Here is a 12,151-nt window from a genome sequence, read left to right on the forward strand (position 1 = left end):
TGAAACAGCTTAGAGCAACAAAAAAGTCCTTTAGACTGGAGAAGCAAGAAGCCCATTTAGACTTTGGGCAAGATCTCACTCTGCACATTTGCAGAAAAAGAGGGGGTTGGATTAGATGCTCACTGCAGTCCCTAAAATTAGATGGTTCTGTGACAGAGGAAGCCCTCTTTTCCAATTAAGTACATATTATTATTCTTCACAAATTCCATGGACCTGCTAGCCTGGCCTTCTTACTGTTCCTCACACATGACATCCCATCTCCTGTCCCCACACTTGCCACAAACTGTTCTCCACTCCTGGAATAAGTTATTTCTTCACTTCCCAGAATCCTTAGCTTCTTTTAAATTTCAATTCAGATATTACCTCCTATAAGAAGCCTTTTCGGGTTGTTCCAGTTGCAGGTGCACTTCCCTTGAAATTACCTTGTAATTATTTTGTCAACATTTTCTGCTTAATTATATATGTACCTGTGGTTCATTCTCTTAGAATGTAAGCTTCATGAGGGTAGGGACTCTTTCATTTATTTCTTTGTAGCTCTAGTGCACAGTACATGCATGTTGACTGACTGATTAATGACTGACTATAAAGCAAGAACCCTGACTTTTGAGAATGGCAGTGCAGTGGAAAAAGCCCCGTTCTTGAGGCTCTAGCTGTGACATGGTCATTTCACCTCTGAACTTCAGCTTTATCATCTATATCTTTCCTACCTACTTCCAGTGTAGTGAGAAAAGTCTACTTTAAAAGATCGTGAAGAGCTACAGAAAAGGAAACTATTTTCATGATTATAGTCATGAAAAGCTGATTTTTTTAACTCAAGGCTAATTCTAGAGGAAAAATAAATTATATTCAATTATTGTTTCTTTCTTTCAGAGGTAGCTGGGTGATTCAGGGGATGGAATGCTGAATCTGAAGTTAAGAAGTCCTGAATTCAAAGCCAGCCTCTGATATTCCCAGTTGTAGGACCCTGGGCAGTCACTTAAACTTGGTCTGCCTCAGTTTCCTTAACTTTATTATAGCACCTACCTAACAGGACTGTTGGAAGGATCAGATGGGATAATAACTGTAAAGTGCTTTAACAGTGCCTGGTCCATAAGTAGGCATTTAGTAATGCTTGATGATTACCATATAATAATGTGAACTGTAATTTTCTAGGTATGCATCTTATCCTTCTGTTAGACTATGTGCTTCATTAGGGCAAGACCTGGGTCGGACCTAAAGTTTATATTTAACCTTTGTATTTCCCCCAGCACCATCATAGTATTTTGCATATGGAAAGCCCTTAATAGATGTGCAGTGAGCCAAACCAAACACTAGATTTTTCAAGACAAAAATGTTTTTGCATATCACGAGCCCTTCCGAGATGTGGGTGGTCTTGGCTGCTGTGGGTGGCTGGTAAGTGGCAGAGGCCTGAGGGCCTGTAAGGAAAAGCTGGCAAGATAAGTCAGCCTAAATCTCGCTGGAAGCTTCCTTAAAAAAACACCCTGATAAATCACATCCCTCTTTCTGGAAATCCTTCCATCATCCCCTAGGAGTTTCCCAAGCCAGCCCTCAGATTTCCCTTGAAACAAGACCACATGGACCAAAGCTTCATTCCTGGGAAGTGATGCTTCTCCCACGCCCTGCACAGGGATAGGGGCCATCAGAAGACATGTAGCAGGAATGTGAATGAGGTCATGGTTTTCTAAGCCCTGAAGGAGAAGGAGTGAAGCAGCTGCCACACACCAGGGGATTAACCAATTAAAATCCAAACAGGCAAAGCTCTGGATTAGGGACTGTTCTGACTTCCTAAGCACCCCACCACTGTGCATGCCCCCCACATGCCAGAGCTATCACCCTGTGTGACCCGAGCCTCCACTTTTCCACTCACTTCATTTACCAAATTCTTCTGGGAAATATGGCTGCTGGGAAGCAAAACTAAGGGACTTAATAGAGAAGTACTGTATTTCATAAAATATACAGAATTGCTCGGGGACTTTGGGGATGAATTTCCAAAAGGATCTTCCTATCTCTACTCTCCCAATTCCAGTTCAACCTTTATATAACAACTGAAGCATCTTCCTTACTCATAGTTCCCATCATTTTGCTGCTGTGCTCAAAAATCTTCAATGGCTCTCTACTGCCCATAGAATAAAATTATCAGTGAGAACCCTTCACAATTTGGTACTACTCAGTCTCTCCACCCTTTTTTTCTACCATCATCATCCTACCCTAGTCTAGGGTAACACTGCCCCTTAAACAACATTCGTGTTCTTTTGCCACTCTGACTTTTCTTACATTGCCCCCTTTTCATGGAAAATGCTTCCTGTCAATTTCACCACTATGTTGTGAAATTTAATATACCTTTTTTTTCAAAATGCATATAAGACAAAAAAAAGGTCCAATTTCTTGTCCAATCTTTTTTTGCTCTTTTTATGTTATGTTGAAATGTTTGTGTTTAGGGATGATGTTAAGTTTATAATTTTTTTTAAGTATGTTTATTTGTCTGTTTAAAAGAAGAGGCTCCTGCTTTCTCTTCCCTTGTTCCCTTGTAGGAATTCCTACCGATTCTTAAGATTCAACTCAAATGAGATCTTCTGCAGGAAGCCTAGCCACTTGGCCCTCCTAAAATTCTTTTCCTCTGCACAAAGCAAAGGGAGAATGGCAAGGGATCCTATTTATGCCTAGGTTTGGAGATACTGGGAAGATACTTTAACCCAAAGTTCTATACCACCTTCCTACCTCCTGCCCCCAATCTCAACAGTCCATATTTAGAGGAACAGAGGCAAAAAGTGCCTGGGCGGAGAGAAATACTCCAATCCAAGATTCAACAGCCTCTTTAGCAATAAACACTATTTCCCCAAGCATAAGTAATACTGATTGAGTTTACCAATTGGGCAAAATAGGAACAGGAGGAGAGAAGAGGAAAAAGGAGGAAAGAAAAAAGGGGAAGGGAGCACAGGAGATAGAGAACAGAGGTAAAAGGAGAGAAGAGGAGAAGAGAGGGGAGGGGAAGAGAGGAGAGGGGAAGAGAAGAGAGGGTTAGAGAAGACAGAAAAGGAGAGGAGTAGGGAGGGGAGAGGAGAGGTTCTTTCACATTCATTTTTAAGAAAGTCTGCCTTTTTAGGTGCCCATCCTTATAAGAATTTAAATTAAATAGATATAGCCAGAATCCAACACATTGGTAGGTTAGAATGTCCACTATATTTCAAATATGACATCTTTTACTTTATCCTTGATAGGAAAACACCTCCCATAAACAATCAAGACAGATCTTCTCCACCCTGAAAATGTGTCCTAATTCCCATTCTCTGCTCAACTCATCCTTTTCCTCCTCCTCCTCCTCTCCTCTTCTCTCTCTCCTTTCTCTATCTGTGTGTCTATCTGATTGTCTCTTTCTGTGTGTCTCTCCTCTCATGTCCTAACCATTTATTGTCATTTGCTACTTAATCTTGTACTGTTAGCTAACTTTTTATGGATAGGTATCTAATTTCCTCAAGTAGGTTGTAAAGCCTTTAAAAGCAAAGACTAGACCAGGTCTTAAAACTTTTTCAGTATCCTTCATAGCAACTAGCACACAGAAGAATACTCCTCTACAGAACACAAAATAGTCAAATAATGGATTGATTAATAATATCTGTACCTAGCACATCAGATGTACAACCTAGAATAATGTATTCAAAGGCACATCACAAAGGGCATGGCAGGACAGAGATAACTGAAGGGGAGGGGGCACTCTGGAATTATTAAGCAACATTCAGCTTGGGCTCAATGGAAACTAGGCAAAGGAAACAGTACCCAACCTAAATCTGATCCCCCAGGCCAGAATCCTCAAACTCCCAGACCAAACTCTCAAAGTGTGACTCAGAATAAATGGCACTGACAAGAGTGAAAGAGATGTCCTTACCAAAATGAGGCTGGGCACATTTCCAATAGACCAGGACACCAGGCAGAGTCCTGGGCTCTGGCTGCTGAGGGAACTTTCTTATTTGATCCCCAAAGAGAACAGATTATATCACATTTTACCTGGGCAACACATGATTGTCATTTAGGCTGGTCACATTCCGTAGCTTAGGAGGGATTTTCAGAATGCCTGAGCTCCAGAAGAATAATGAACAGGCACCCTGCAGTTTGGGATATGGTCGCCCTCTTTACCTACTGAATGTCTTTCAGTCTTTTAAAGCTCAGCTGTCAGTTTCTCCAGGAAGTTTAAAAAGTCACACTGGCTCTGGATTCAGAAGATCTGGGCTCAAAACTCACTTCTGGCAAGTTCATTTACTGCTGGTGTAACTCTGGACAAATATAACAAATTCTTTGGGTAATAGTTTCCCCATCTATAAAATGACAAGGTTGGGCTAGATGATCTAGTCTCTGAGATAGATTCCTTTTAGCTGTAAATCTATGAACTTATGATCATTTCCCATCCATGATCATCCAAGAGTAATGAACTTCCTCCCTCAAATCTAATACAGTACTTTGTACCTCTCAATTATATTACTAAATATATCATATATTACTATTATTTATATTTGTCTTGGTCCATTAGAATATAAGGTTCATGATGGCAGGAATTGTATCTTATCTAACATTTCTACCTGCTTCCTACTATAAAGAGGCATTTAACAAATATTTAATGAATGAATGGTTAAGAGTTCTCTTCCTGATGACTGACCTTGACATCCTGCTCCAAGCTATGAATGAGTTCCCCATCCACCTGGCCTGTCTGAGCCACTCGGAGGCTGCGCCGTTCTGCCTTGCGGAGACGGTACTGCAGGATGCGACAGGTCTTGCTGGCTTGGTCCAGTTGCTGTCGGAGCTCCTGTAGCTGATACACATCCTCTTCCATGTAGACATCTCGCATCTCCAGCATCTCAGCTCGTAGCTCTTCGATCTCATCCTAAAGAGAGAAAGGTAAAAGCATCAGTCCTGCAGTGTCCCTGGTGTTCTGGTCACCACCTTTCTAACTGGTTTCCCTTCTATCTCTCTACCACCACACAACTGGACCTTCTGCACAACCAGAGTTACTGAGCCTTGGCAGTACGTAGTGCCTAGAATTACAATGGTGCAGGAGGTGGAAGGGCCTAAAACGATGAAAAAGCAAGAGGCTAGGGCACTTTCAATCTAGTTGGATAAGAAGTTCAGAAACACAAAGCAATGAGCAGAGGAAGCATATTGTGGTCTAAATAGCTCTGGATTTGGATACCCAACTTTGTGGCTTTGGACTATTCAAACTCTCAGAGCCCATTTCATCTGTAAAAGGAGGGTAAATGATATTTGTACAAACTATCTCATAAGATTTCAGTGAAGGTACACTGTAAATTTAAAGGACTCTAGAAATTACAAGTTATTCATAAGTAAACATGTAATCAAAGTTAGTATCACAGGACTTGGAGCTCAAAGGACCCATAGAGAACATATAAGTATATTCTCTTTATTCCATGGAGAAGGAAAATGAGACACAGTGAGGGGAAATGACCTACTCAAAGTCACACAGTCACACAGGTAGTGGCAGTCAAGAACAAACCCAATCTTTTAAGTTCAAGTTCAGGGATTTTTATAAGGTCCTATGTTCCCTTTCAATCCTGCAAAGATCAACAATTTCGTCTCTCTCAGATATTCTTAACCTATTCTTAACCTATTTTCTGTCATAGATTCCCTCAAGCAGTCTGAGGAAGCCAAGGGCCCAACTCATAATCACATTCTTAAGTGCCTCAAGTAAAAATGGATGGTATTATAAAGGAAACCAATTCTATAGAAAATAATTAGAAGAGATTTACAAAAAAAAAAAAAAGTTCACAGACTCCAGGTTAGGCACCCCTGATCTAGGTGAATTTCATAGTTCCACCAGTATCCATCACAGCTCATTCCCAATAGTTCAGTTTGGACAGATGTCAATGGTCCTCCACTACTCTCTGCTGCCCAAGCTTACCTCTTGCTTTCTCCCTGACTCTAAAATTCTCTTTGTGTCCTTCTGGTTAGAGCCCTGTGGGACACAAATCAATACAAGAAGTAAGGAGCCAAAACTGGAAATGAAAAGAGGAAGTAAGATAGTTTATATCATTTCAAGTTAGAAGAGAAGAAAAAGAAATAACACACAATATCCCAGGAGATACATAGTTACTTTCATAGGACAACCTTGATGGAAAGGATGGATGGGTTAAAACAGTTACTGGGTCCAGGGCCTGTTATATACTTCAGATTGAGGAACAAGAGGAACTAGACACCTGAGAAGTACAAAAATGTTTGTAGCAGTCTTTTTTTTAGTGGCAAAGAATTGGAAATTGAGTGGATGCCCATCAGTTAGAAAATAGTTGAATGAGTTATAGTATAGTATATAAAAGTATTTTAATATTATTGTTCTATAAGAAATAATGAGCAGGCTGATTTCAGAAAAGCCTGGGAAGGCTTACACAAACTGATGCAGAATGAAATGATCAGAAGCAAGAAAACATTGTACACAGTTATAACAAGATTATGAGATGATCAACTATGATGGTACTTGGCTATTTTCAACAGTTAGAGGATTTAAGGCAATTCCAATAGACTTGTGATAGAAAGTGCCATCCATATCCAGAGAGAACTATGGAAACTGAATGTGGATCAAAATATTTCAAAACTTTTGTTGTTGTTTTTGCTTACTTGTTTTTTTTTATGGTTTTTTCCTTTTGATTTGATTTTTCTTGCACAGCATAATGAATATAGAAATATGTTTAGAAAAATTGCACAGACTTGGGGAGGGGAATAATAGGGAGAGGGGGAGAAAAATTCAGAACACAAAGTTTTATAAAGGTGAACATTGAGAACTATCTTTGCATGTATTGGGGAAAATAAAAAAACAATTATTAAAAAGAGAAAAAAGGGGGGTCAGACTCATCTGGCTTGAAACATTGAAAGTTATAGGGAATTAGACTTCTGCTAAATAATAATAATGACTTCTAACAGTTATGGCAGTCAGAAAAAAGAATGGACTTCCTTTCGAAAAAGTAAATCTCATTATCCTTGGAGATATCTTGGAGATATCTGCTTGAATGCAGACTGGATGATCAACCTGCACTGGAAGTGAGGTTAGACTTGATGTCCCTTCTACCTTTGAGACATCTGTGATTGTTTCTTTGTAGTAGGAGAGAAAATATCCAAGAAGTATGAATGTGAAGGGAGGGAGTGGGGAGGGGAGAGGGCAACCAAGAACAAGAAAAGCTACAAGCAGGTCAAGAAGAAGGAATGAGAAAAGGTCATTGGCTTTTACAGATCAGTAATTACAAAATCAATAGTAGCTTTGGAGAGAGCAGTTTTGGATGAGCAGTATAGTTGGAAGCCAAACTACAAAGGCCTGAAAAGTGAGTGGGAGGTGAGGAAATGGGTGTAGATGATTCTTTCTAGGAATTTGGCTGTGAGAGAAGGGGTGTAGGATGATGAAGGGATAGCAGGGTCAAGTAAAGATTGCTTTTTTTTTTTTTTTTAAAGAATGGAGGAAGCCTGGGTATGTTTATAGATTGAGTTAGCATTTTTTTTTTTTTAGCAGCTGCATCACATTGTTGAGAACACTGTAATCAACCCAAATCCCCACATCTTTTTTTTCACAACTGGTTCTAAGCTAGAACTCTCCCAGTCTGTATTTATATGATTGATTTTTTTTTAATCTAAAGCAAAGGACTTCCATATTAAGTCACTTCTGGTTCTTGCTTGCTAAATTTCTTATTGGTTGACCTAACCATTTCAATCCTTGGGGCCCCAGCAATGGGTGGGCTCTTGGCTCTACAGAGAGCATCTAGCCAGCTGCAGTCAAAATCTAGGTCAGCAGAGCCTGGCACAGCTCACCACGTGAGGGGACTGAATTCACAATATGGGACTTGTAGCTATCACAGGCTATGTCTCTAGCAGACAATCCCAGGGTCTATGTGGGCTGGGCTCCCCCAGTCTCCGGGTGATGGAGCAGACAGAGAAGCTCACACTAAGGAGGAGAGAGGGGAGTTGGGGAGATCTGTAAAGCGTTCTTATCTTTCAGTGGGGACTCTCAGGGAAAGATGAAGAGACAGCTGAAGGCAGATGTGATCAGTGGCAACAAATACTCGTCTGAGTCTCTGTTTCTCAACTGTAAAATGACAACTTTTTGGTGTAGCATTACAAAAGCCTGAGGGTGTCACCACTTCTGTACTATCTTGATTCCCTTTGCCAAATGGTGACCAGTGCTGAAGAGAATGACAGCCACTGTGAAAAAAGAAATAGGCCTAACTCTAGGGAATGCCTGTAAAGCCTGTTCTTTGGGTCTACAATTCCATTTAATGAACCTTGTGTAAAAAGAGGACCTTCAAATGCTAGAGGTACATATTTAAGACACAGGTCCTTGCCTCAAGGAGCGTATCATCCCACAGTGAAAATGAGACAAAATACATAAGTTTTCATACAAAAGAGAAGGAGGTAGCCAAAAAGAATGCAAGACAAAGTGTTTATGAAACATCTAAGGAAGAGAATACTTTCATCTTGGTGAATGAAGAGGGTAGGAAGAATCAGGTAAGACTTCCTGGAGAAAGTAGGGTCTTGAGGAAAGGAAAGAACTTCACCAAATTAATCAATTAAACATTTATTAAAAGGCAGCTAAATGACAGAATGGTCATTCTGTGCTAGACTTGGAGTCAAGAAGTCTCATCCTCTTGAGTCCAAATAACGCTTCATTCACATACTGGCTGTGTGAGCCTGGGCCAATCACTTTACCCTGTTTACCTCAGTTTCCTCATCTATCAAATGAGCTGGAGTAGAAAATGGCAAAACTACTCACTCAAGTATCTCAGCCAAGAAAACCCCAATTGTGGTCACGAAGAGTCAGACACAACTGATTGAACAAAAATAGTGTCTGGTACAATGCTAGGCACAGGGCATATACATACTTTAAATGCAAGACAGTTTCTGTCCTCAAAAAGTTTACATTCTACTGCATAACGATTAACGGAAGAAGAACATATTTTAATAATAGTGGATAGAATAAACCAAGGAGAAGAAACAAGCAGAATGGAGGGTGGGGAGAGGGAAAGAGAATATTTCAGTTTGGTTGGAACCGAGAATACCAGTAAGATGGAGCCAGACTATGAAAGGCCGTGAATGACAGAGTCAGTACTATAACTCTGCTACTTTTTATTCTACACACTCTATGTTCCTTTCCAGCTGGCCTTCTTGCTATCCTCACACATGACATCCTTTCATTTCCTGTCTCCATGTCTTTCCCTTCTTCCTAATCCCTTGCCCAACTCCTGGAATCAACTCCCTTCTCACCTCTGCCTCTTCTAATTCTCTAACTTCCTTTAGAGCACCATCTTCTACATGAAGCCTTATTCAATTCTCTAGTGCTCATACCACACCCTGCAAAATATTACCTTATACTGATCTTGTGTACACTTAATAATGTACATAATCTTTTTCAGAAAAATAGAAACTTCTTGAGGGCAAGATGATGCTTCATCTTTATCCTCCTATCCCTAGTACTGAGCACATACTTAAGTGCTGAATAAAATACATGTCAGTTTCAGTTTTGGGAAATTTGGGAAATCACCTAAGTTTCTAAGCCTCAATGTTCTCATCTTTAAAATGGAGAATCATAATAATTTCACAACCCCATTCCCTGACAAGTTGTGAGGGAGATGCTACAGTAATCCTCAAGGCCTACTATAATGTGAGCTCTATTTTTATAATGTCAGATTTAAATTGCAAAACACAGTGCTATGTGAAACCTAAGAAATAAGGTAATTACTGACTAGAAGCACCGGGAAGGACAACATAAAGAAAAAGACATCATCCCCAAAGCAGACTTAAAGAACATCTATTTGCTCTCTCTCTGAAGCTAGGTGAATCACCTAACTTCAGGGCCTTAGTTTCCTACTATGCAAAATGAGCCATTGGAGTTAAATGATCTTGAAGGATCCATCCATCCATCCATCCAAGTCTTTACAATCTATGATACTGATTCTGGAAAGTTAGATGGTACAAAGGATAGAGTGCCCCACCTGGAGTCAGAAAGTCCTGAGTTGAAATTTAACCTCAGATACCTATTAGATATGTGACCCTGGGCAAATTATTTAATCCTGTTTACCTCAGTTTCCTCATCTATAAAATGAACTGGAGAAAAGGAAATGGCAGATCCCTCTAGTATCTCTGCCAAGAAAATCTCAAATGGGATCACAAAAAGTTAGACATGTATGATTGAAAAGAACAACAATAAGATAATGCTTATTTTTAGATGTAATGATACCACTGGCATCCTAAAAAGCAGCATCTGATAAAACAGTAGGGGAGACCTAAGCAGGTGCATCACTGAGAAATAAAGTGGGACCTTCCAGATCTCATCTTTGCCTCCAGGAAGGGAACTTGGGCAGGAAATGAGATGGGAAGTCTGAGAACAAAGGAGGAGGACCTGAATTCTTTCCTCTTCTACAGAGGTTTTAATTCTGTTCAATCCTTTCTAGAAGACATATAATTATAAAAAGTATGAACTACTTTAAAGAGCTCCTTCTGAATTTCTTTGCAGCCATTCCTTCCCTTCTTTTTTCTTATCTCTTCATACAAGATCTAAAGTCTTTTCTCTGCATTCTTTCTCCCCCAAATAAAAAGGAGCCCAGGCTTCCAAGGTGATGCTGCCTGATGAAGAGAGGAGTTGTAGGTCTGTCTTGTCAGGAAATGGGGTTCAGCTATTAATAGGAAGGTTACATTCACAGCCTGCCAGACACCTCGGAGAGCATCTAGTCCAATTGGCACCTCACAGGAATCATCTTCAAATGATCTTTCTATAAAGAGGCCATTCAGTCATGAGCTCCTAGAAAGGATTGTCTTTGACCTCTCATTGTATCCCCAGTGCTTAGTAGTACCTGGCACATAGCCGACTCTTAATAAATATTTAATGCCTGGCCATCCGGGCTCAGCTTGAATACTTATAGCCACAGAAGGGAATCCCCCTCTCCCAAGGCAGCCCATGTCACTCTGGGACAGCTGTTACTGTTGGGATGTTTCTCCTTACAAGGAGCTGAAAGTGTCCTTTTTACAAAGTCTCCACAATGATGTCTAATTCTGCGGTCTGGCAGCAACCAGAACAAATCTGATGCTGCTTCTTCCACATGAAGCACCTTCCATTCAGTTTTTAAAAACATTCATGAAAAACCTACTACGTGTGAGGCAATGATTCTGACAAAATCAAAAATAGCAACTGTTAGCAAAGAGCTTATGTTCTCTATATTCAGACCCTCAGAAAGCAGCAATCAGCTCAATTAGACAATCATTTACTAAGCACCGACTGTGTTAAGTACATGGTAAGTGTATGAAAAAGAAGCAGCTCAAAAGACTAATTTGGAGAGCGATAGAGAAGGATAGAAATCAGGAAAGGTTTCCTGCAGGAGGTGGTGTTTCAGTTAGATGTAAAAGACAGTGATGAATCCAACAAGTGAAGAAGGGCGAGGAGGCAGTGCATATAGGACAGTGAAAATAGCATTGGCTTTAGAATAAGAGAGCAAATCCTGCCTCTGCACTTACTACCTCTGGGTGACCTTGGGCCAGTCAACTAATTTCCTGGGGTGGCACTTTCTCCTCTGCAAAGTGAGAGGGTTGAACTAGATGATGGCTAAGGTCCTTTCCAGCTCCAGCTATGTGAACCTGTGAGGCCATTCTAGGGATGGGGAATAGCATGAGCAGAAGCACAGATGAAGGCTATACACTAAGCCTTTCCAGTTCAGGGAACAGACCAGCTTGGCAAGAATGTGCCCAAGAGCCTTCTGTTTCTTCTATCACTATTTCAGTTTTGCTCCCCTCCTTTGATTCCACTGCAAATGTTTTCTGCAGCACTTTGGCACTTCCTCTATTCCACTATGGCAGACAGATTTCCACTACTTAAAATCCCAGGAATCCTTTACAGATGGCACTGAGGGGAGGGACTGTCCCTCTAGCCAGTCTCTTGCTGCCACAACAAGAGGAGATCTTGCCCCTCACCCACAGGGTGACTCAACTCGGGCCCATCCCAGGAGGCAGCCAACATTACAGCGAGAGGAGAAGCCCCTGGCATGAAGACATGGCAGCAAAGTCAATGAACAGAGTAGCCCAGTGAAGAAAAGGATTCCTGACCCTGTTTAACACCTGTGTGAACTGGAATAGATATCTTCTGAGATATCTTCAAACTCTGATTGGGATTATTTCCCCTAAG

General features: G+C 40.7%; 2 protein-coding genes across 3 annotated transcripts in view; one reads left to right on the forward strand and one right to left on the reverse strand.

Annotated features, from left to right (window-relative positions):
* Nucleotides 1-12,151, reverse strand: part of SOGA1 (suppressor of glucose, autophagy associated 1) — a 116,764-nt gene that overhangs the window by 76,431 nt on the left and 28,182 nt on the right. For both annotated transcript variants that reach the window (XM_023507206.2, XM_023507212.2), the window contains exon 2: nt 4,649-4,873. In XM_023507206.2, the coding sequence (XP_023362974.2) occupies nt 4,649-4,873 (225 nt within the window). The remainder of the gene's footprint in view (nt 1-4,648; nt 4,874-12,151) is intronic.
* Nucleotides 1-12,151, forward strand: part of TLDC2 (TBC/LysM-associated domain containing 2) — a 70,182-nt gene that overhangs the window by 2,328 nt on the left and 55,703 nt on the right. The gene's annotated exons all lie outside the window — the stretch shown is intronic.

The sequence above is a fragment of the Sarcophilus harrisii genome, chromosome 2 (genome assembly GCF_902635505.1).
Source record: "Sarcophilus harrisii chromosome 2, mSarHar1.11, whole genome shotgun sequence".
Classification (NCBI taxonomy): Eukaryota; Metazoa; Chordata; class Mammalia; order Dasyuromorphia; family Dasyuridae; genus Sarcophilus; species Sarcophilus harrisii.